The sequence below is a fragment of the Perca fluviatilis genome, chromosome 8 (genome assembly GCF_010015445.1).
Source record: "Perca fluviatilis chromosome 8, GENO_Pfluv_1.0, whole genome shotgun sequence".
NCBI lineage: Eukaryota > Metazoa > Chordata > Actinopteri > Perciformes > Percidae > Perca > Perca fluviatilis.
Window position 1 is genome coordinate 41,810,434 of NC_053119.1, and position 27,996 is coordinate 41,838,429.

A 27,996-nucleotide genomic window follows, 5' to 3' on the forward strand; every position below is an offset into this window, starting at 1 on the left:
CAGGAGAAATTGCTGGCAACACACAGTCAGGAACAAGGAAAAAGTGGTGACAAAACAAATCACTCCATCAACAAACTAAAATTACCACCTTGCATTTGTATGCCTCCGCCAACCAGTGCAGTAGTTGCAGTTTATATCCACGTCTGTCCAGACTTACATAACATACAGTCTGTAGTGATGACTTTGAAGGAGTTTAATAAATTATTAAGTGTTGTATAAGTGTATTTTTTTGGCAAAATGTGGATCCTTTACACACATCTTCAACCAAGCAGCACAGAAGATCTATAAATCACAGTTTCATGCTGGTCATCCAAGATTAGTGTCATGGAATCAGTATCCGACCACACTCTACCCTTCTGTCCCTGAGTTATAGTACAGTTAGGAAACGCACTTTTAAAATTGACCTTTGACCTTTTGGATTTTAAATGTCATCACTTCATTGTTTCACCCTATTAGACATTTGTGTAAAATGTCATAATTTAGTGTAGAAATTATTGAGTTGTGGCCAAAAATGCTTGCAAATTTGAAGCATTTCCCTCCAGCAGTTTCTGAGATATGAGGTTCACAAGAACGGGACAGACAGAAGGATGGACTGGAGGACGGGGCGGACAACCTAAAAACATCATGCCTCTGGCTACGCCTGTCGCCGTCGGAGAGGCATAAAAAAATAAGGGTGAGGACAGAAAAGTTTCGAGAAGGCCTGCTGTTAGTTATCAAATAATGGGAAAGTGTAAGAAATACACAGTTGTGCTGTGCTGAGGAGCTACCATTAAGGTTATTGATGCCAGAGGGTTCAACACGTTGTCTGAGAGTCACATAGCTGAGCCTGGCCTTCCTGGCAGACCCTCAGGTCCATCTAGCGCTCTCTGAGATGAGCTGATGTAGCTGGGGGGCACCTTCAGCCTTCAGCTCTTCCCCTGCATCCATAATATGGTGGCTGCCATCCAGCCACACAACGGGTCTCCTTATTGTACTGAACATTCACCAATGCTGGGCACATTTCAATGACCTGCACATTTCAGTATAAATCTTAATGTTCTTCTGGACATAGCAATTCCATCTGCAAATATGATTATATTGAAATAATAAAACAGGGTCTCTCTCTCTCTCTCTCTCTCTCTCTCTCTCTCTCTCTCTCTCTCTCTCTCTCTCTCTCTCTCTCTCTCTCTCTCTCTCTCTCTCTCTCTCTCTCTCTCTCTCTCTCTCTCTCTCTCTCTCTCTCTCTCTCTCTCTCATGGAGGAAGGTCTGGCAATGCGAGACTACGGCACTATCGATGAGGACTCAGACTCAGTTGCCTGCTTGTCGGTTAACGAAAATAAAATCTAAAATAAGCATCCTTACCACACATTCTTCTTCTTTGTCAAGACCTGGTGCCTACATTACCCACTAACCACATTTCAGGAGATTCAGGTGTGTTATGCTAGTTGTGGCTAATGTAGCCTTGTGACGCTAGCCTCAAGGAGAGATGAGGAGCGGGCTACAGAGGTCTATTTTAATACATTTTCTGTCAAGTGACTAATCAGTGAATTGACTAATTATTTCACTGATATACAATATATATATGCAAACATTTTTGTGTATCATTAATATGTATGTTTTATTTTATCTCTTTTAAAGTAGGTTGATTGTTAGGAGATAAATAAATAAAATGTAGAAATGTGATAGTGTAAACAGTACAAATGTATTTTTTTATATTTTTACAGATATTCCTCCATCTTTTTATCTGAAAATGTATTAGTATTTACAATAATGAGTCACTGATGCTTATTACTATTACTACATTTACTTTTTACTACTAGTATCTAGCATTCTGCAAGAACTTGCTATGCTTTTCATTAGAGAAATAATGGTCTATTTCTTCAGTAAAAAAAGAAATGGTTACAATTTTGTGCAAAAGTGATTATAGCATCTTTCAAATTATTATGATGGAATTTTGCTTTCAATTTGTCAATCATGTTGCTTTTGACTGATAGAATGATTCTTTTAAGTAAACATACAGTACATATATTTAAAAAAAAAAAAAACAGTTCTTCCTTACTTTCCGTGAAACACCTTCTCCACATAAGCCTTCATGAAGTGCCTCCTCTCCACCGTCTGAGTGTCAGCGTCTTCTCCACTGTGAGCGGACGAAGAGGACGACCTCCTCAGCTCCCACATGTGAGAGGGCGGGTCCATGTCGTTCTCGCTGTCTGCCGACTCTGTAGCATCGCTGTCATTGTCTCCTTCCTCTTGGTGGTGTTGGCGGTGGTGGTGAGTGCTGGGCTTATTTGGCGCTATGGGCTCTGGCAGTAAGGGCTGCTGGTGGACTCCCATCGAAGGTGTCTGCTCTGGTGAGAAAATGTCTCTCTGGCCTTGGTGTTGGCCTCCATCTTTGCTTAGAGCTGTGGCCTCTGAGGGCAGGTCAAAGTCTATTAGGTTGTCCACTGCTACGCCCTCCATGTTGGCAATAAGCTCTGCAATAGTGTTTTTAGAATGAACTATTCAGTGCTCTGCAGGAACATGAGAGTGGTCGCAGGTGTAGGTGCTAGTTGGAAGTTTCAACTGTATTATTGGGTTTTGGTTTTGATTTTGCAGACCCTCCCAACCCCTGAGGGTGCCGACATCAAGTGAACTCACAAACCCAATGCATCTGTGAATAAAGGAAGGAGATAATTAGCATTGTGATCTTTTACATTCAGTTCAAAATGTACTAGGCAATCTAATAGACCTAATGAAGCTAGTTAGTTCCTTTTTATTCCCATATATCATGCAGATAACAGGAAGTTGAAACCATTGATGGAAAACCAGAAAGACAGGAAACTCAAATCTTAAACTTCGTATCTGTCAAACTATTTCCCACAATCAGAAACTCTATCTATTGTGTCACAGCATTGTACTCAACATTGGTCTGATTCTAGATACATTAACCAGATATAGCACAGTCTCATACTGCAGACTCCCACACAGGGCTTGCCAAGAACTTTTAGGCCAGACCCCGTCCTTCATTCACACACATCCTGCACTCTGTCCTCGAGCTAATCTGCTGTAGCCCCTTTGGTCCTCTGACTGAACACACACACACACACACACACACACACACACACACACACACACACACACACACACACACACACACACACACACACACACACACACACACACACACACACACACACACACACACACACACACACACACACACACACACACACACACACACACACACACACACACACACACCCGGGGGCTACTGTATGTTTGGGTTACAGCTTTCAAGATTATTAGGTAATATAAGTATTTAGACCCAGGGTGACACAAGACACACACAGACACACACAGACACACACAGACACACACAGACACACACAGACACACACAGACACAGCATGAGGGCAGAGATAAACACACACAAGCACAGAAACATGTATATGTAAAAATATCAAAATTAGAGCTGCAAAGATTAATCGATTAGTTGTCAACTCTTAAATTAACTATTTACCAACTATTTTGATAATCGACGATAAAAGACAAAAGTAAAAATTCTTTGATGTCAGCTTAAATGTGAATATGTTCTAGTGTCTTCTCTCCTCTGGGACAGGAAACTGAATATCTTTGAGTTGTGGACAAAACACGACATTTGAGGACGTCATCTTGGGCTTTTGGGAAACACTGATCCACATTCCACCAAACAACTAATCGAATAATCGAGAAAATAATCAACAGATTAATCAACTATGAAAATAATCGTTAGTTTCAGCCCTAATCAAAATGAAGACATGATATAAGCAAATTATCTCATTGCCTCTTTTTCTTTTCTTAAATCCTAAAATTTCTGGTCACCTCACAACTGTGTCATTCTGGAGGAAATGTTATGTAGGCTTCTTCAGCCACAACAGTCAGGCTTTAGACCTGCTTATTGTAACTGCTGCAACTACTGTTGCTAATGAGATTGTTACCTCCCTTGATGAAAAGCAACATTATGCTGTTTGTAAATCTATTTTAAATGCCCAGAAAACATTTTCTTACATAGCTTCTTACCTACATGAACACATTATTCATGATGGGAACAGTTTTTTTTAATGTAACATAAGAGATTTCCAGTGTTGGGCAGTAGCAGTGCTACAAGTAGGGGCGTTACTAGGTTAACTACATTTGTCTGTAGCGTTGCTGTTTTTTGAATAAAAAAAGCTTTTCAGTAGCTTAGCTTTATTTTTGATCAGGTAGTGCGGTAGAATTCACACAAGCTACATTTTTCTGAGCATTTCTGAAGCTCTCTTATGAAGTCTCTATACAAAATGAATAACTACCATACTTTGGTGGTTAGTCAAAATTATTTGTTTAAATTTTAACCACACCCTCGACCTTGAGCTAGAATATGGAATCAAAATTGAAGATTTAATAGTATACTGCAGAATCCTTTATTATCAGATAATTTTTTAATAACTTTCGAATTCCTATTACCAGACCATAAGAAATTAAATAAAAGTTTCTACACTAGATGCCTATCTGACACTGCTATAACTAAATTTAAGGAAGATATTCCAACAGCACTTAACTCAATGTCGTGCCTTAATATAACAGGAGGACCTTTATGTTAATTTTAGTCCCTCCCAACTTAATAATTTCGTAGACGCTGCTACGACCTGCCTACGGACAACTTTAGACTCGGTCGCTCCTCTCAAAAAGAAGACGATGAAGCAAAGGAAACTAGCACCTTGGTATAACTCCCAAACTCGCAAATTAAAACAAATCTCACGAAAACTTGAAAGTAAATGGCGTTCCACTAAACTGGAAGAATCTCGTGTAGATTGGCAAGAAAGTCTCAAAACCTATAGGAAGGCCCTCAGAATTGCCAGATCAGACTATTACTCTTCACTAATAGAAGAAAATAAGAACAACCCAAGGTTTCTTTTCAGCACTGTAGCCAGGCTGACAGATAGCCACAGCTCTAGTGAGCCTTCTATTCCTCTAGCACTGAGTAGTGATGACTTCATGAGCTTCTTTAATGATAAAATTATAACAATTAGAGATAAAATGTATCACCTTTCGCCCTCAACTTCTAACAGCTCACCATTGGGCACAGGAGGACTGGAGAGAACGATAAGACCTGATACATACTTATGCTGCTTTTATCCTATGGACCTTCAACAATTAATGTTAAAGGTTCAGCCAAGCCAACTACCTGTCTCTTAGACCCTATTTCAAGGAGGCTACTTAAAGAAGCACTACCTGTGGTCAACACCACAATACTAAACACGATCAATTTGTCTTTATTAACAGGTCATGTACCACAGTCATTTAAAATAGCAGTGATAAAACCTATTCTGAAAAAACCTACCCTCGATCCTGAAGTCTTAGCCAACTATAGACCTATATCTAACCTTCCCTTTCTCTCCAAAATCCTTGAGAAGGTAGTCGCTAACCAACTATGCGACTTTCTACATAGGAACAATCTATTTGAAGGCTTCCAGTCAGGATTTAGAATGCATCATAGCACAGAGACGGCACTGGTGAAAATTACTAACGACCTTCTAACTGCTAATCTTAGTGCTGTATTCGACACTATTAACCATACCATCCTGTTACAGAGACTGGAACACTTAGTGGGCATTAAAGGAAACGCACTAAGCTGGTTTAAGTCCTATTTCTCTAAGCGATCCCAATTTGTTAACATTAACGATAAACCCTCCAAGTACGCTAAAGTTAGCCATGGCGTTCCTCAAGGCTCAGTGCTTGGACCAATTCTATTTTCCTTATATATGCTTCCTCTAGGTAATATTATTAGGAAACACTCAATTAACTTTCACTGTTACGCAGCCGACGACCAATTATATCTGTCAATTAAGCCAGACGAAAGTGGTCAGTTAGCTAAACTTCAAGCGTGTATTAAAGATATAAAATCCTGGATGACCCACAATTTCCTGATGTTAAACTCAAACAAAACTGAAGTTATTGTGATGGGACCAAAGCACCTCCGAACTTCATTATCTAAAGACATAGCTACTCTGGATGGTATTGCCCTGGCCTCCAGCACTACTGTCAGAAATTTAGGAGTTATTTTTGATCAGGATATATCCTTCAACGCCCACTTAAAACAAACCTCGAGAACATCCTTTTTCCATCTTCGTAACATTGTCAAAACTAGGAATATCCTGTCTCAAAACGATGCTGAAAAACTAGTCCATGCATTCGTTACTTCTAGGCTAGACTACTGTAATTCCTTATTATCAGGTTGCTCAAATAAGTCCCTTAAGACTCTCCAGCTAATCCAGAATGCTGCAGCGCGTGTTCTGACGAAAACTAAGAGAAGAGATCATATTTCTCCTGTATTAGCTTCTCTGCATTGGCTTCCTGTGAAATCTAGGATCGAATTTAAAATCCTCCTCCTGACCTACAAAGCTCTAAATGGTCAAGCACCATCATACCTAGAAGAGCTCCTAGTACCTTATTGTCCTATTAGAGCACTACGCTCCCAGAATGCGGAGCTACTTGTGGTTCCTAGAGTCTCTAAAAGTAGACAGGGGGCCAGAGCCTTCAGTTACCAGGCTCCGCTCCTGTGGAACCAGCTCCCACTTTGGGTTCGAGGGGCAGACACCGTCACCACATTTAAGAGTAAACTGAAAACCCTCCTCTTTGATAAAGCTTATAGTTAAGGAGTGAGGAGTTGCAGCGTCTGCCTAACCGGCCCATCTGCTTCTCTTCGTAGTCATCAGTTTTATTTATCATATAATCAATAATATAGCGAGAGTAGAGGGAGGCGGGCCAGTACAACCCGATCCGGCAGGGGAGAGTTCAAGCCCGATCCGGCACCTCTCTCTAAGCTAACCTGCCTCTCTTAGTTATGCTATCATAAATCTAGACTGCCGAGGAAGTTCCTTCCTTCCTACGACACACTGAGCTGCTCTCTCCTCTCTTTTTTTCATTTGTTTCCTTTTGTATGCATCCTGTCCCAGAAATGCTTGTTACTAACCTAGCTCTGGGGAGTTTACTCCCCGGAGTCCTTTTGTTTCTTCTCCGCAGAGCTTTGCTCTGCGATTCTCTGCAATTCCCGGCCGCGTCCTGCTGCATCCTGCTGCATCCGCCGCATCCACCCATGCTCTGCAGTGCCACATTACATCCCGCAACGCTCTGCTGTGATGTTCATATGCACAGAGTAGTCAGGATCCGGTATAGGAGACTGCACTACTCAGTATGACAGGATGTGCCCTGCTAGGACATGAACTTCCACGATGACCTTCGAAGTCACTGTTCCATTATCTTTAATGTGACTATTATGTGCCACTGTTCATCACACCCCCAACCGGCCCCGTCAGACACCACCTATCAAGGGTCTGGGTCCACCGAGGTTTCTTCCTAAAAGGGAGTTTCTCCTCGCCACTGTCGCAATAGCCACTGCTAATGCTTGCTCTTGAGGGAATTACTGTAATTGTTGGGGTTTTGGAATTTATAGAGTGTGGTCTAGACCTACTCTATCTGTAAAGTGTCTCGAGATAACTCTTGTTATGATATGATACTATAAATAAAATTGAATTGAAATTGAATTAAACTGTATGTGTATATAGCTACAGAGTGGGCCTTGTAAACGTATTACTTTTTAAACCGCCAATCATATAGATAAATAGATAGTGTACCTAATTATCCCATAGGGATTACAGCAGCCACTTGACTTACATTTAAAATCCAAAAACAAGAGTTTGAGTTTCTCAATGAGCAATTGAGTGCACCATAAGTTAACAAGATGCACCTGAAGGCACCATGGAGTCCTTTCGGAGCCCACATGCTTTACCGTTGTTTTTTTTACATAACTCACAGGGTTATTTTTAAAACATTTTTAGGGAAGGCAAAAATGTTGCCTCAACGGTGATATCAGGGAAGCAGGAGGATTTTCCAGTTGTGTGTTGTGTTGCTGAGCAGGCGGCAGAGCCCCTTAGTAAGTCATGATTCCCTGCTGAGGATGGATGACAGCGGTACAATCACCTGCCGGCCAGTGACGTCGTTTGGCGTGATTAATGTGTCCTGTCCTCTCACACACACACACACACACACACACACACACACACACACACACACACACACACACACACACACACACACACACACACCTACCTCAGTAAATCAGCGTTCCTTCACACAGACAGCAAAGGCTGCAGTATTTCTGCTTCCATGAGCAAGAAGGGGAGCTCCCACTAAACACCCTTCCTCCAACACACACAGTGACAACCCAACCCCACACAAACACAGAGTACACTATCATAAGAGTATACTGAAAAGATACTGAAAAGCTTGAGTGATTTGGTGGAGAGGATCTCTGCTTGTTGCTATCAGCTGTGCAACACAACAGCATCACAAGACCCGTCCTGCGCTCTTTTCTCATCTCCAGTATGCTGCATTTAGCATGATTCACACATGGAAGCCAGCGCTGTTACGCAACGTGCCCCCGTGCCTCTCCCACCCCCAGGAAATATTATTCACCACACTTTTCCGCAAAAACATCAGTTGAGCAAGATATGAGCGAGGTGTTGTCACCCTCAACACTCCATCTCTGTTACTCCGGCTTAATGAGCCACATGCGGCAAATGCAAAATAATAAATCAGCTTTTCTTTCGTGTCAGATACAGTATTATAGAATATCAATTCAGCATAGGGACAAGGTGCTTTCAAAGTCCCCTTCTCAGGCCACTAGTCCATTAACCAAAGTGCCCTCTCAAGCATTCCTGAACAAAGCTCAGCCTGATGGAGGTGGGAACTTATATCCAACTTGGGACTTCCCTGACCCACAATCCTTTAACTTCCTTGTGTGATTTGAGAGGGTAAGTTGCTCAGTATCCCCATTATTGGGTCTACTGGGATGTCTGAGTCACCAAAACAAAAGCAGTGAGTACATTCTTTGTCTTCCCACTTTTGATACTTTGGCTCATTATGCTCCACTGCTGGAAACAAGCCCAGTCCTCCTCTTAACAACATGTGATTTGAACCTTCGCTTCCATGTAAGTGATTTTAAGGTTGTTATAATCCCATTGCACACCGTCTGACAGTATTATAAATATAAATATTCTCTAACCACTTTTTCAACTCTTACTTGTTGTGTCATTTTATACACAAAATTCACAATGTTCAGCTGACATATGTGGCATCTTTGGAAACTTTAGAATCTCCACTTGATTTCAAAATAAAGTTCTATGGTTTTGAACACTGTCTGGCTAAACAGCACCTGATGACTGACACATCAGCAGGTCAGAGTTGTGGGAGGGGTTTTAAGAACATTTCAATACCATATTGAAAAGTACTCAGTACAAAAAAAGTCCTGGATTAAATTTTTTTTTTTATTAAAAATTAAATGTCTTTCACATACATAAAAAGGTACAGCAAAGAACTAAACATATCAAAAGTAAAAGTAGCCTACTCATTGTGCACTGTTATATCATTAAGAAAATCACGTTATTGGATTTTTATTATTGATACATTGTAAGCAGCATTTTTTGTAGCATCTGGTTGAGATTAATTTGAACTACGTTATATATTGTATGTTGTTTTCTATAACAATGCATTCATATATATATATATATATATATATATATATATATATATATATATATATATATATATATATGAATGCATTGTTATAGAAAAACACATATATATATATATATATATATATACTTACCATATCAATCTGCAAAGGATGTACATTTTAGGGGAGTAAAACGTACAATGTCACTCTGAAGTAAGTAGCATCAAATTTTATGCTTAAAGCTCCATTGTGTAATGTTTTGAGTTGATTCTTAGCAAAACCCCCTTTATTCTTTCACCAATATGTGCTCATTCATGTGTAATTACTTCCACCAACTAATCAAAGTATTCTCGTACGCGTAGTATCTGACATTCAGAATCATTCAGAATACATACGAGCGACTCGCTCGAATGGCGGCAGCCATGTTGCACCTCCATCTTTATAATACATTAACCAAAGAGGGACATACCTCCATCTTTATAATACATTAACCAAAGAGGGACATACCTCCATCTTTAATATACATTAACCAAAGAGAGACATACCTCCATCTTTATAATACATTAACCAAAGAGGGACATACCTCCATCTTTATAATACATTAACCAAAGAGAGACATACCTCCATCTTTAATATACATTAACCAAAGAGGGACATACCTCCATCTTTATAATACATTAACCAAAGAGGGACATACCTCCATCTTTATAATACATTAACCAAAGAGGGACATACCTCCATCTTTACAATACATTAACCAAAGAGGGACATACCTCCATCTTTAATATACATTAACCAAAGAGAGACATACCTCCATCTTTATAATACATTAACCAAAGAGAGACATACCTCCATCTTTATAATACATTAACCAAAGAGAGACATACCTCCATCTTTATAATACATTAACCAAAGAGGGACATACCTCCATCTTTATAATACATTAACCAAAGAGGGACATACCTCCATCTTTAAAATACATTAACCAAAGAGAGACATACCTCCATCTTTAATATACATTAACCAAAGAGAGACATACCCCCATCTTTATAATACATTAACCAAAGAGGGACATACCTCCATCTTTAAAATACATTAACCAAAGAGAGACATACCTCCATCTTTAATATACATTAACCAAAGAGAGACATACCTCCATCTTTATAATACATTAACCAAAGAGGGACATACCTCCATCTTTAATATACATTAACCAAAGAGAGACATACCTCCATCTTTAATATACATTAACCAAAGAGAGACATACCTCCATCTTTAATATACATTAACCAAAGAGAGACATACCTCCATCTTTATAATACATTAACCAAAGAGAGACATACCTCCATCTTTATAATACATTAACCAAAGACGGACATACCTCCATCTTTAAAATACATTAGCCAAAGAGGGACATACCTCCATCTTTAAAATACATTAGCCAAAGAGGGACATACCTCCATCTTTAATATACATTAACCAAAGAGGGACATACCTCCATCTTTAAAATACATTAGCCAAAGAGGGACATACCTCCATCTTTAAAATACATTAGCCAAAGAGGGACATACCTCCATCTTTATAATACATTAGCCAAAGAGGGACATACCTCCACCTTTAATATACATTAACCAAAGAGAGACATACCTCCATCTTTAATATACATTAACCAAAGAGGGACATACCTCCATCTTTATAATACATTAACCAAAGAGGGACATACCTCCATCTTTATAATACATTAACCAAAGAGGGACATACCTCCATCTTTATAATACATTAACCAAAGAGGGACATACCTCCATCTTTAATATACATTAACCAAAGAGGGACATACCTCCATCTTTAAAATACATTAACCAAAGAGAGACATACCTCCATCTTTAATATACATTAACCAAAGAGAGACATACCTCCATCTTTAATATACATTAACCAAAGAGAGACATACCTCCATCTTTATAATACATTAACCAAAGAGAGACATACCTCCATCTTTATAATACATTAACCAAAGACGGACATACCTCCATCTTTATAATACATTAGCCAAAGAGAGACATACCTCCATCTTTATAATACATTAACCAAAGAGAGACATACCTCCATCTTTATAATACATTAACCAAAGAGGGACATACCTCCATCTTTATAATACATTAACCAAAGAGGGACATACCTCCATCTTTAAAATACATTAACCAAAGAGAGACATACCTCCATCTTTAATATACATTAACCAAAGAGAGACATACCTCCATCTTTATAATACATTAACCAAAGAGAGACATACCTCCATCTTTATAATACATTAAACAAAGGACGGACATACCTCCATCTTTATAATACATTGGCCAAAGAGAGACATACCTCCATCTTTATAATACATTAACCAAAGAGAGACATACCTCCATCTTTATAATACATTAACCAAAGAGGGACATACCTCCATCTTTATAATACATTAACCAAAGAGGGACATACCTCCATCTTTAAAATACATTAACCAAAGAGAGACATACCTCCATCTTTAATATACATTAACCAAAGAGAGACATACCTCCATCTTTAATATACATTAACCAAAGAGAGACATACCTCCATCTTTATAATACATTAACCAAAGAGAGGCATACCTCCATCTTTATAATACATTAACCAAAGACGGACATACCTCCATCTTTATAATACATTAGCCAAAGAGAGACATACCTCCGTCTTTATAATACATTAACCAAAGAGGGACATACCTCCATCTTTATAATACATTAACCAAAGAGAGACATACCTCCATCTTTATAATACATTAACCAAAGAGGGACATACCTCCATCTTTATAATACATTAGCCAAAGAGGGACATACCTCCACCTTTAAAATACATTAGCCAAAGAGGGACATACCTCCATCTTTAAAATACATTAGCCAAAGAGGGACATACCTCCATCTTTATAATACATTAACCAAAGAGAGACATACCTCCATCTTTAATATACATTAACCAAAGAGGGACATACCTCCATCTTTATAATACATTAACCAAAGAGGGACATACCTCCATCTTTAATATACATTAACCAAAGAGAGACATACCTCCATCTTTAATATACATTAACCAAAGAGAGACATACCTCCATCTTTATAATACATTAGCCAAAGAGAGACATACCTCCGTCTTTATAATACATTAACCAAAGAGGGACATACCTCCATCTTTATAATACATTAACCAAAGAGAGACATACCTCCATCTTTATAATACATTAACCAAAGAGGGACATACCTCCATCTTTATAATACATTAGCCAAAGAGGGACATACCTCCACCTTTAAAATACATTAGCCAAAGAGGGACATACCTCCATCTTTAAAATACATTAGCCAAAGAGGGACATACCTCCATCTTTATAATACATTAACCAAAGAGAGACATACCTCCATCTTTAATATACATTAACCAAAGAGGGACATACCTCCATCTTTATAATACATTAACCAAAGAGAGACATACCTCCATCTTTATAATACATTAACCAAAGAGAGACATACCTCCATCTTTAATATACATTAACCAAAGAGGGACATACCTCCATCTTTATAATACATTAACCAAAGAGAGACATACCTCCATCTTTATAATACATTAACCAAAGAGGGACATACCTCCATCTTTAATATACATTAACCAAAGAGAGACATACCTCCATCTTTATAATACATTAACCAAAGAGGGACATACCTCCATCTTTATAATACATTAACCAAAGAGGGACATACCTCCATCTTTAAAATACATTAACCAAAGAGAGAAATACCTCCATCTTTAATATACATTAACCAAAGAGAGACATACCTCCATCTTTAATATACATTAACCAAAGAGAGACATACCTCCATCTTTATAATACATTAACCAAAGAGAGACATACCTCCATCTTTATAATACATTAACCAAAGACGGACATACCTCCATCTTTATAATACATTAGCCAAAGAGAGACATACCTCCATCTTTATAATACATTAACCAAAGAGAGACATACCTCCATCTTTATAATACATTAACCAAAGAGGGACATACCTCCATCTTTATAATACATTAACCAAAGAGGGACATACCTCCATCTTTAAAATACATTAACCAAAGAGAGACATACCTCCATCTTTAATATACATTAACCAAAGAGAGACATACCTCCATCTTTAATATACATTAACCAAAGAGAGACATACCTCCATCTTTATAATACATTAACCAAAGAGAGACATACCTCCATCTTTATAATACATTAAAACACCAGAGGCGGACATACCTCCATCTTTATAATACATTAGCCAAAGAGAGACATACCCCGTCTTTATAATACATTAACCAAAGAGGGACATACCTCCATCTTTATAATACATTAACCAAAGAGAGACATACCTCCATCGTTATAATACATTAACCAAAGAGGGACATACCTCCATCTTTATAATACATTAACCAAAGAGAGACATACCTCCATCTTTATAATACATTAACCAAAGAGGGACATACCTCCATCTTTATAATACATTAGCCAAAGAGGGACATACCTCCACCTTTAAAATACATTAGCCAAAGAGGGACATACCTCCATCTTTATAATACATTAACCAAAGAGAGACATACCTCCATCTTTAACATACATTAACCAAAGAGGGACATACCTCCATCTTTATAATACATTAACCAAAGAGGGACATACCTCCATCTTTAATATACATTAACCAAAGAGAGACATACCTCCATCTTTAATATTCATTAACCAAAGAGAGACATACCTCCATCTTTAATATACATTAACACAAAGACAGACACCTCCATCTTTATAATACATTAACCAAAGAGAGACATACCTCCATCTTTATAATACATTAACCAAAGACGGACATACCTCCATCTTTATAATACATTAGCCAAAGAGAGACATACCTCCGTCTTTATAATACATTAACCAAAGAGGGACATACCTCCATCTTTATAATACATTAACCAAAGAGAGACATACCTCCATCTTTATAATACATTAACCAAAGAGGGACATACCTCCATCTTTATAATACATTAGCCAAAGAGGGACATACCTCCACCTTTAAAATACATTAGCCAAAGAGGGACATACCTCCATCTTTAAAATACATTAGCCAAAGAGGGACATACCTCCATCTTTATAATACATTAACCAAAGGGAGACATACCTCCATCTTTAATATACATTAACCAAAGAGGGACATACCTCCATCTTTATAATACATTAACCAAAGAGGGACATACCTCCATCTTTAATATACATTAACCAAAGAGAGACATACCTCCATCTTTAATATACATTAACCAAAGAGAGACATACCCCCATCTTTAATATACATTAACCAAAGAGAGACATACCTCCATCTTTATAATACATTAACCCAAGAGAGACATACCTCCATCTTTATAATACATTAACCAAAGACGGACATACCTCCATCTTTAAAATACATTAGCCAAAGAGGGACATACCTCCATCTTTAAAATACATTAGCCAAAGAGGGACATACCTCCATCTTTATAATACATTAGCCAAAGAGGGACATACCTCCATCTTTAATATACATTAACCAAAGAGAGACATACCTCCATCTTTATAATACATTAACCAAAGAGGGACATACCTCCATCTTTATAATACATTAGCCAAAGAGGGACATACCTCCATCTTTAAAATACATTAGCCAAAAGGGGACATACTCCATCTTTATAATACGTAGCCAAAGAGGGACATACCTCCACCTTTAATATACGTAACCAAAGAGAGACATACCTCCATCTTTTAATATACATTAACCAAAGAGGGACATACACCTCCATCTTTATAATACATTAACCAAGAGGGACGCACCTCATCTTTATAATACATTAACCAAAGAGGACACCCTCCATCTTGCATAATACATTAACCAAGGGACATACCTCCGCTCTTTGTATACATTAACCAAGAGGGACATACCTCCATCTTTAAAATACATTGTTAACCAAAGAGACATACCTCATCTTTAATGTAAGCCAAGAGACTTAGCCACCTCCATCTTTAATATACATTAATATAAAGAGAGACATACCTCCATCTTTATATTACAGTATTAACCAAGAGGCATACCTCCATCTTTATAATACATTAGCAAAGCGGACATACCTCCATCTTTATAATACATTAGCCAAAGAGACATACCTCCATCTTTATAATACATTAACAAGAGACATACCTCATCTTTATAATACATTAACCAAGGGACGCCCACCTCCATCTATAATTGTTAACCAAAGGGGACATACCTATCTTTAAAATACATTAACCAAAGAGGAACATACCTCCATCTTTAATATACATTAACCAAAGGGAACATACCTCCATCTTTATATTACATTAACCAAAGAGACATACCTCCATCTATAATACATTGACAAGGCGGACATACCTCTCTTTATAATACATTAGCCAAAGAGGGCAATACCTCCATCTTTATAGCCATTGTAAAGAGACATACCTCCATCTTTATAATACATTAACTTAAAGAGGGGACATACCTCCATCTTTATAGCCATTAGCAAAGGGGACATACCTCCATCTTTAAAATACATTAACCAAAGAGGGACATACCTCCATCTTTAAAATACATTAACCAAAGAGAGACATACCTCCATCTTTAATATACATTAACCAAAGAGAGACATACCTCCATCTTTAATATACATTAACCAAAGAGAGACATACCTCCATCTTTATAATACATTAACCAAAGAGAGACATACCTCCATCTTTATAATACATTAACCAAAGACGGACATACCTCCATCTTTATAATACATTAGCCAAAGAGAGACATACCTCCGTCTTTATAATACATTAACCAAAGAGGGACATACCTCCATCTTTATAATACATTAACCAAAGAGAGACATACCTCCATCTTTATAATACATTAACCAAAGAGGGACATACCTCCATCTTTATAATACATTAGCCAAAGAGGGACATACCTCCACCTTTAAAATACATTAGCCAAAGAGGGACATACCTCCATCTTTAAAATACATTAGCCAAAGAGGGACATACCTCCATCTTTATAATACATTAACCAAAGAGAGACATACCTCCATCTTTAATATACATTAACCAAAGAGGGACATACCTCCATCTTTATAATACATTAACCAAAGAGGGACATACCTCCATCTTTAATATACATTAACCAAAGAGAGACATACCTCCATCTTTAATATATACATTAACCAAAGAGAGACATACCTCCATCTTTATAATACATTAGCCAAAGAGAGAGACATACCTCCGTCTTTATAATACATTAACCAAAGAGGGACATACCTCCATCTTTATAATACATTAACCAAAGAGAGACATACCTCCATCTTTATAATACATTAACCAAAGAGGGACATACCTCCATCTTTATAATACATTAGCCAAAGAGGGACATACCTCCACCTTTAAAATACATTAGCCAAAGAGGGACATACCTCCATCTTTAAAATACATTAGCCAAAGAGGGACATACCTCCATCTTTATAATACATTAACCAAAGAGGGACATACCTCCATCTTTAATATACATTAACCAAAGAGAGACATACCTCCATCTTTATAATACATTAACCAAAGAGGGACATACCTCCATCTTTATAATACATTAACCAAAGAGGGACATACCTCCATCTTTAAAATACATTAACCAAAGAGAGACATACCTCCATCTTTAATATACATTAACCAAAGAGAGACATACCTCCATCTTTAATATACATTAACCAAAGAGAGACATACCTCCATCTTTAATATACATTAACCAAAGAGAGACATACCTCCATCTTTATAATACATTAACCAAAGAGAGACATACCTCCATCTTTATAATACATTAACCAAAGACGGACATACCTCCATCTTTATAATACATTAGCCAAAGAGAGACATACCTCCATCTTTATAAATACTTAAACCAAAGAGGGACATACCTCCATCTTTATAATACATTAACCAAAGAGGGACATACCTCCATCTTTATAATACATTAACCAAAGAGGGACATACCTCCATCTTTAAAATACATTAACCAAAGAGAGACATACCTCCATCTTTAATATACATTAACCAAAGAGAGACATACCTCCATCTTTAATATACATTAACCAAAGAGAGACATACCTCCATCTTTATAATACATTAACCAAAGAGAGACATACCTCCATCTTTATAATACATTAACCAAAGACGGACATACCTCCATCTTTATAATACATTAGCCAAAGAGAGACATACCTCCGTCTTTATAATACATTAACCAAAGAGGGACATACCTCCATCTTTATAATACATTAACCAAAGAGAGACATACCTCCATCTTTATAATACATTAACCAAAGAGGGACATACCTCCATCTTTATAATACATTAACCAAAGAGAGACATACCTCCATCTTTATAATACATTAACCAAAGAGGGACATACCTCCATCTTTATAATACATTAGCCAAAGAGGGACATACCTCCATCTTTAAAATACATTAGCCAAAGAGGGACATACCTCCATCTTTAAAATACATTAGCCAAAGAGGGACATACCTCCATCTTTATAATACATTAACCAAAGAGAGACATACCTCCTATTTTAACATACATTAACCAAAGAGGGACATACCTCCATCTTTATAATACATTAACCAAAGAGGGACATACCTCCATCTTTAATACACATTAACCAAAGAGAGACATACCTCCATCTTTAATATTCATTAACCAAAGAGAGACATACCTCCATCTTTAATATACATTAACCAAAGAGAGACATACCTCCATCTTTATAATACATTAACCAAAGAGAGACATACCTCCATCTTTATAATACATTAGCCAAAGAGAGACATACCTCCATCTTTATAATACATTAACCAAAGAGGGACATACCTCCATCTTTATAATACATTAACCAAAGAGAGACATACCTCCATCTTTATAATACATTAACCAAAGAGGGACATACCTCCATCTTTATAATACATTAGCCAAAGAGGGACATACCTCCATCTTTAAAATACATTAGCCAAAGAGGGACATACCTCCATCTTTAAAATACATTAGCCAAAGAGGGACATACCTCCATCTTTAAAATACATTAGCCAAAGAGGGACATACCTCCATCTTTATAATACATTAACCAAAGAGGGACATACCTCCATCTTTAATATACATTAACCAAAGAGAGACATACCTCCATCTTTAATAATACATTAACCAAAGAGGGACATACCTCCATCTTTATAATACATTAAACAAAGAGGACATACCTCCATCTTTAAAATACATTAACCAAAGAGAGAAATACCTCCATCTTTAATATACATTAACCAAAGAGAGACATACCTCCATCTTTAATATACATTAACCAAAGAGAGACATACCTCCATCTTTAATATACATTAACCAAAGAGAGACATACCTCCATCTTTATAATACATTAACCAAAGAGAGACATACCTCCATCTTTATAATACATTAACCAAAGAGGGACATACCTCCATCTTTATAATACATTAGCCAAAGAGAGACATACCTCCATCTTTATAATACATTAACCAAAGAGAGACATACCTCCATCTTTATAATACATTAACCAAAGAGGGACATACCTCCATCTTTATAATACATTAACCAAAGAGGGACATACCTCCATCTTTAAAATACATTAACCAAAGAGAGACATACCTCCATCTTTAATATACATTAACCAAAGAGAGACATACCTCCATCTTTAATATACATTAACCAAAGAGAGACATACCTCCATCTTTATAATACATTAACCAAAGAGAGACATACCTCCATCTTTATAATACATTAACCAAAGAGGGACATACCTCCATCTTTATAATACATTAGCCAAAGAGAGACATACCTCCATCTTTATAATACATTAACCAAAGAGGGACATACCTCCATCTTTATAATACATTAACCAAAGAGAGACATACCTCCATCTTTATAATACATTAACCAAAGAGGGACATACCTCCATCTTTATAATACATTAACCAAAGAGAGACATACCTCCATCTTTATAATACATTAACCAAAGAGGGACATACCTCCATCTTTATAATACATTAGCCAAAGAGGGACATACCTCCACCTTTAAAATACATTAGCCAAAGAGGGACATACCTCCATCTTTAAAATACATTAGCCAAAGAGGGACATACCTCCATCTTTATAATACATTAACCAAAGAGAGACATACCTCCATCTTTAACATACATTAACCAAAGAGGGACATACCTCCATCTTTATAATACATTAACCAAAGAGGGACATACCTCCATCTTTAATATACATTAACCAAAGAGAGACATACCTCCATCTTTAATATTCATTAACCAAAGAGAGACATACCTCCATCTTTAATATACATTAACCAAAGAGAGACATACCTCCATCTTTATAATACATTAACCAAAGAGAGACATACCTCCATCTTTATAATACATTAGCCAAAGAGAGACATACCTCCGTCTTTATAATACATTAACCAAAGAGGGACATACCTCCATCTTTATAATACATTAACCAAAGAGAACACTCCATCTTTATAATACATTAACCAAAGAGGGACATACCTCCATCTTTATAATACATTAGCCAAAGAGGGACATACCTCCACCTTTAAAATACATTAGCCAAAGAGGGACATACCTCCATCTTTAAAATACATTAGCCAAAGAGGGACATACCTCCATCTTTAAAATACATTAGCCAAAGAGGGACATACCTCCATCTTTATAATACATTAACCAAAGGGAGACATACCTCCATCTTTAATATACATTAACCAAAGAGGGACATACCTCCATCTTTATAATACATTAACCAAAGAGGGACATACCTCCATCTTTAATATACATTAACCAAAGAGAGACATACCTCCATCTTTAATATACATTAACCAAAGAGAGACATACCCCCATCTTTAATATACATTAACCAAAGAGAGACATACCTCCATCTTTATAATACATTAACCAAAGAGAGACATACCTCCATCTTTATAATACATTAACCAAAGACGGACATACCTCCATCTTTAAAATACATTAGCCAAAGAGGGACATACCTCCATCTTTAAAATACATTAGCCAAAGAGGGACATACCTCCATCTTTATAATACATTAGCCAAAGAGGGACATACCTCCACCTTTAATATACATTAACCAAAGAGAGACATACCTCCATCTTTATAATACATTAACCAAAGAGGGACATACCTCCATCTTTATAATACATTAACCAAAGAGGAACATACCTCCATCTTTATAATACATTAACCAAAGAGGGACATACCTCCATCTTTATAATACATTAACCAAAGAGGGACATACCTCCATCTTTAAAATACATTAACCAAAGAGAGACATACCTCCATCTTTAATATACATTAACCAAAGAGAGACATACCTCCATCTTTAAAATACATTAGCCAAAGAGGGACATACCTCCATCTTTATAATACATTAGCCAAAGAGGGACATACCTCCACCTTTAAAATACATTAGCCAAAGAGGGACATACCTCCATCTTTAAAATACATTAGCCAAAGAGGGACATACCTCCATCTTTAAAATACATTAGCCAACATACCTCCACCTTTTGCGCTTTTACACTCAGTGGCACTAATGACCGTGACGAATGCCAGCCGGGAGATTACTCGCGACTGCCGGCAGATTTGAAAGCCTGTTGAAAATGGAGGATCACGCCTATTCTCTAGGACATGTAACGGAGTCGCTAAGGAAGTTAAAAAGAGAATTAAAACGACAACGCGACAGGCAAAGCAAGAAGACCAAAGTTCAAATTGGAGTGGCTTTTCAAAGACGAAAGAGCTGAATGAGGAGCAAGGATTTTACAAGGGGAACCGAGGTTGTCTGCTTTCTTCTCGACAGGTAATTCTGCTTATTTGTGTAAATTCAAAGTTTTATAGTTGCTTGGCTAACTATAGCATGGTTGTGCATAGCGTCGTGATTTCCCTGGCAGACAACTCACATCAGACTAGGTTACAGCTAGAACAGCTGTGTGAACGATGGAGATACTAAGAGATCATTCCGGTTTCATTGACATTGTTCATACTGCTCAGAGAAATATATTAAAAACACAAACCTCCGTTGCTTCTCTCCTTTGTCTTTGAAGGCCTTCCACTCTCTCCTCTTCATCTTTGGAGAGGGTCTCTTTAGTTTTTCTTTGCCTAGGAGGTCTCACCGAGGTCTTTACCTTTCCCTCTTCCTTAAGCTTTCCCTTGCACCTCCGTCACATCAACTGATCTCCGACTCTGCTCACGGAGAAAAATATGTAGCCTACGCTGTAAACATTGCCTTACAACCTTGCGCTCGGAATGGGGGGGCTAGAAAATACTATTCAGTTGGTTGTCATATACAATTTCACCGCTAGATGGGAGAAATTCTTACACAATGTAGCTTTAAATAGGTTAAGTACAACTACAACATTACAATTTCAAAGGATCATTCTGGTTTATTATAACTTGAGTCCTATTTTTGTACTTTTGACCATTGCTCTGGTATCACTGTACCTATCAAAGTACAGACTTTTTCACAGAAGACATCTTGACATTACTCAGTAAAACCACAGGGAACCTTGTGAAATGGATCATAGTTTGGTTATGTTTAGGCACCAAAACCTTTTTTTTTTTAAACAATGTCTTTATTGTCTCAGTCCTTTCCCCTTCTGTAGTTCAACATCTGCCTGCATCTAGGTATCCTGTCCTGCAGTTTCCCTCTGTCAAAACTACTTCATTAAGATCAGAAAAGACCCAAGGATCCAGACTAACTTTCTTCACTAGGAGCACAGTAGCCTCCAACTAAATGTGAGGCGCTGCCGCTACAGGTGTGGTTACGCGCACGGTAGCCGGGCACGCTGCTGATGACGGCATAAGGGAGCGTCAAACTCAGCTGGAGGGTAATGTTTGTTGGACACTGATTACCTGGCAGCGTGGAGCAGTGTCTTCCTCTTGGGTACTCCGGTTTTATCAATGTGTGAAGGTGCGCGGATGTGGTGAGGCTAGTCTATCGTTTAGAGTGGCTGATTTTAGACCGGGGCACAGTGTTAAGACTTATGCCACTGTTTTGAGGTGATTACAAGTTCTCACCTGTATCGCCAACTAGGACAACTTATTGTGAATTGAATAAAATCCTCGCTTACTGTTGAAACGGTTTGTGGGCATTTATCTTAATATAACCTGCACACGCATTACATTTGGCGCTGCGAGCAGGGTGATCAATTGTTGGCTGGTGGGATACAGTGTTGTGTGGTATTTGTAGAAACAGTGGCATAGGGGAAGGCATTGGCCAGATCAGCGCGGGACGCTTGCTGTCGGCTTTCCTTAGTGGGCTCGCCATGTCGCGGCAGGATTTGGAGGACGAGGTTCAGGCGTTAAAGGAGAGGCTGTCAAGTGAAAAGGCAGAGATGGACAGATTGCGTACGCAGAATGAACATTTGGCTGCACAGTTGCATGAGACTATAAAACCTGATATGCAAACCAGTGATTCACCTGTTGAAGCGTCTGCTGCACCATCCTCCTTCTCTGTACCCTCCCCATCTTCTTTGGAGATTGTGTATTTGCCAAAGGAGAGAAGAATTGTGATGTTTTCGGGCAAGCCTGGTTCATTAGCTTTTAGTGATTGGATTGATGAGCTAGAGAACTCGGTTAGTTATCATAGGTATAAAGACAAAGAGAAAGCGGCTTATATTTATGATCATTTGGAAGGAGAGGCTCAGCAGGAGATCAAGCATTCTGTAACAGAGGTGAGGAGAAATCCCGAGTTAATGTTAGCGGTGCTGGAAGAGGCCTATGGTCGCCCACCTTCTTTGGTTAGAGCACAAAAACGTTTCTTTGACAGGAAACAGAGGGAGGGGAGGGGTTGAGAGAGTATTCCCATTCTTTACTGCGCCCTTGCGGCAGAGGTGAGCGCTGCGGCAAGGGGGTGATCAATTGTGTGGAGAGGAGTCCATTAAACATCAGTTTGCAGAAAATGTGAGAGATGTAACGTTACGTAGAGAGCTTAAAAAGCTGCTTCGTCAGGATTCCTCCCTTAGCATGAAGAAATTATGTGGGGAGGCTATCCTGTTGGCGGATGATGATGTTAGGGGGAGAGCTGCATATACCTGTGAGGCGTCAGCAGAGTGTTCAGCTGTAGGGGCTGTGGCTCGGCCGGACCCCATAGTACTGGAGCTGAGGCAGGCTATGAGGAGACAGGATGAAAAAATGGAGGCTCTAGCCAAAGAAGTAGCACAGCTTCAGGTACAGATGGGGGGGAGGCCTCGGGCCATAAGACAGGAGCCCAGGTTTGACGCCGCAGGTAGACCTATTTGTTTTCGGTGCCAGGGTGTGGGGCATCTAGCTAGGATGTGTAGGGGGATGCCAGCACCAATAGTTAGCGCTGAGGGTAGGGGGGCTGTTAGTGCAGCAGCAGTAGGAGGAGAGGTTAACCAGGGACAGCAGGGAAACTTTCTCCCTCTGTAGTGGAGAGCCAAACTACGGAAGGGAGGCAAATGGGCTCAGAGGAGGTACTGGGTGATCATGCCGAGTTAGCCGAGGCACTGGTGGGTCCGGTTCCTGTAATACAGGCTGTGGTGGGTGGGGTACCATTAGCCTGTTTGTGGGATACTGGGTCTAATGTGTCAGTGCTCACTGAAAGTTTCTTTCAGCAACATTTCTCGGAGATGGATGAGGCTGCTCTGAAGGCTTGTGGGTGGCTTAGTTTGAAAGGGGCTCATGGGACACCGTTACCATATGTGGGGTATTTGAGACTCAATGTGGAAATTGCAGGGGTGGTGTACCCCCAGTGTGGGCTCCTGGTAGTGAAAGACTCCCCTGATGAGGTCACACGGGAAAGAAGGAGAATGGTGCCGGGCATAATTGGGATGAATATAATAAAGAAATGCAAAGAGTGTTCTTCCTGTCCCCCTGGTCTTTCATGTACTCCACCTTCATCTGTTACTACGGGGGGGGTTTGCTAAAGTGTTAGCCTCTTCAACTGTTGTAGTACCCGCCGGGCGATGTGCCTTGTTTCAGCCCTGGATTTCAGGGTAATTGCCCCCATGGTCAATCAGTAGTAGTAGAAGCATTAGAAGTTGAGGAAGGGTTGCTACCCCATAACTTGCTAGTGTCTACCTCATATGTGTGGATGCAGGGAGGAGAGCTGATAGTCCCTGTTGTTAATGTTGGCCATACAGATGTATGCTTAGAACCACGCACCCGCCTGGCCCGTATAAGTGTAGCAGATGTAGTGGCTGGGGGTGTAAGTCCAGTGACATTTCAGGAGGTAGGGCCGCAGGAGGTGGAAGTGTCTGTCCATATGCAAGAGGCCACCTTGGTGCAGCCTTCGGCAGAGTCACCTAGGTTTCCTTTTGAATTCAGTAGTGCTTATTTGGATGAACATCAGTTAGCCCAGGTGACGGAGTTGCTGGAGGAGAATGCTGATGTATTTGCTAGAAGTGATAGTGAGTTGGGCTGCACCGAGGTTATACAGCATGAGATTCCACTGTTAGATAATGCCCCAGTTAAACAGCGCTATCGCAGACTTCCCCCAAGTCAGTATGAGGAGGTTAAGGCACATATAATGCAGCTTTTACAGCAGGGAGTGATTAGGGAGAGTTGCAGCCCTTACTCCTCGCCTCTGGTAATTGTGCGGAAGAAGGACGGGACTTTGAGGATGTGTGTAGACTACCGGCAACTCAACACCAAGACCCGGAAGGATGCGTACCCTCTGCCCAGGATTGAAGAGTCATTGGATGCACTGGGAGGTGCTCAGTGGTTTTCAACGCTGGACTTGGCGAGCGGTTACAACCAGGTGGTGGTAGCAGAGAATGACCGGCAGAAGACTGCATTTTGCACACCATTCGGCTTGTTTGAATTTAATCGAATGCCGTTTGGTCTTTGCAATGCACCTGGGACCTTTCAGCGACTCATGGAGCGGATATTTGGTGACGAGCATTTCCAGTCTTTGTTGCTGTACCTGGATGACGTGGTGGTGTTTTCCACATCGTTTAGTCAGCACCTGACTCGCCTGCGGATGGTGCTCTCCAGGTTTCGGGAGCACGGCCTGAAGGTGAAGTGGAGCAAATGTTCGCTGTTCCAACCTGAGGTGCCACTTTTGGGCCATGTTATCTCGGCCGAGGGTGTAGCAACCGATCCAGAGAAAATTCGGGCGGTGGCCGAGTGGAGGTGCCCTGCTAATTTTGCAGAGCTTCTGTCTTTCCTGGGCTTTGCGGGATATTACCGGAGGTTTGTGGAAAACTTTTCGCGAATTGCCGCCCCTCTCCACGCTCTCTCGGCTATGGGTTCCCACAAGGGCCTGGGTGCCAGGTCTAGGGGGGTCCCCTTTAAGCAGTTGTGGAGTTTGGAATGTGAGAGTGCGTTCCATGTACTAAAAAGGCGGCTCACCTCAGCTCCGGTGCTGGCCTATGCGGATTTCACGAAGCCTTTCTATGTGGAGATTGACGCTAGCCATCAAGGGTTGGGGGCGGTTTTGTCGCAGGATGGGGAGGGGGGCCGGAGGCCGGTGGCCTATGCAAGCCGAGGGTTGCGGCGCTCTGAGAGGAATATGGATAACTACAGTGCTATGAAATTGGAGCTACTGGCCCTTAAGTGGGCCGTTACAGATAAGTTCCATGACTATCTGCTGGGACGGCGATTCACTGTTTTCACGGACAATAATCCACTGAGTCATCTGGCGACCGCCAGGTTGGGAGCCGTGGAGCAAAGGTGGGTGGCGGAGCTAGCTCAGTTTAATTTTGAGCTGCGCTACCGGCCTGGGAAACAGAATGCAAACGCTGATGGGTTGTCAAGGCAGTATGTGAAGGACGATGGCCCAGGGGTTTGTCAAACCATCGAGCAGGTGAAAACTACTTTGGCAGCCGGGGTAGGAGGCCAGTTCACAGCTGCAATGAATACTATGGGGGCCTCATCAAGCTTCCCAATGTATTCTAGTGACTTTTTGGCTTCCAAACAGCAGGCTGATGCAGTGTTCGTGGCGTTTCTGAAATATTGGAGGCGAGGGCAGAAACCCACCCGGGCAGAACGTGTAACGGAGGGCAGGAAAACATTGGAGCTCCTTCGGCAGTGGGAGACTATTACGGAGGAGGCTGGGGTACTGTATCGGGAGCTACTGGACTCGAGAAGGGGACGTTTGAAACAGCTGTTGCTGCCCCACAGTTTGCGTGCTGAAGTCCTGCGCCATATGCACGATAGTCATGGACATCAAGGCGTTGAGAGGACATTCCAGCTGGTTCGGGCCAGATGCTACTGGCCAGGGATGCACGCGGAGATTGAGGAGTACTGGCGGAGATGCGAGCGCTGTATTGTGGCTAAGGCCCCACTGCCGAAAGTGGTGACGGAATGGGGAAGTTTGCTGGCCGCTCGGCCATTGGAGGTGCTGGCCATGGATTTTACAGTATTAGAGCCATCTAGCGATGGTCGTGAAAATGTACTTCTGTTCACCGATGTATTCTCCAAGTTCACAGTGGCCGTGCCCACCCGAGATCAGAAGGCTGTGACGGTGGCAAGGGTCTTGGTGAGGGAGTGGATTCAGAAGTACGGAGTTCCTCAAAGAATTCACTCGGATCAAGGGCGGTGTTTTGAAGCAGAAATGATAAAGAATCTGTGCAAGGTGTATGGAATGAGCCGGAGCCGCACCACCCCATATCACCCCCAGGGGAATGGTCAGTGCGAGCGTTTTAATCGCACCCTTCACGATCTATTGAGGACGCTGCCCCCAGAAAAAAAAGAGGAGATGGGTGGAGCACTTGCCGGAGGTGGTTTCGTTTCCAACACCCTCAAACATGCCAGTACTGGCTACACCCCATATTTCCTGATGTTTGGCAGGTCCCCCAACCTGCCAGTGGATGTTTTATTGGGAGTAGGAGAAGAGGAGTTTGGAGGGACGACCGATGATTGGATCCATATACACCAGCAGCAATTAAAGACCGCTCACAATCATGCGCGGAGGCAAATGACCCTGCATGCGGATACACGTAGACAAAGCCATGGGCCTTCATCTCGGCAGAGTGCTTTGCAGGAGGGTCAGTTAGTCTATAGGCAGAATCGCACCTTTAAGGGTCGGCATAAGATTCAGGACGTATGGTTGCCAGTTCCCTACCAAGTGCTGTCTCGGCCGAAACCCCCAAGGGGTGTACACTGTGGCTCCGGTGGATGGGTCCTTGGCCCCCAGTAATGTACATCGGATGGAGCTCAGGCCCTGTGGTAAGGCTTGGGTCTGTGGAACCACCTCTGGGACAGAGTGTGAGAGATGGCGTGCAGCAGAACGAGGTTTCGGCAGGTGAGGAGTCAGAAGAGGACATGGGGGTGCTGCTCGCGAAGGTTTCTCCAGAAGTGGGGTTCGGTGGGGGTGTCCGTACGACGCCC

General features: G+C 40.3%; 1 protein-coding gene across 4 annotated transcripts in view; it reads right to left on the bottom strand.

The window, feature by feature from the left end:
• Positions 1-27,996, bottom strand: part of kiaa0513 (KIAA0513 ortholog) — a 55,968-nt gene that overhangs the window by 21,694 nt on the left and 6,278 nt on the right. For all 4 annotated transcript variants that reach the window (XM_039808297.1, XM_039808295.1, XM_039808294.1 and 1 more), the window contains exon 2: positions 2,040-2,630. In XM_039808297.1, the coding sequence (XP_039664231.1) occupies positions 2,040-2,440 (401 nt within the window). In that variant the 5' untranslated portion in view covers positions 2,441-2,630. The remainder of the gene's footprint in view (positions 1-2,039; positions 2,631-27,996) is intronic.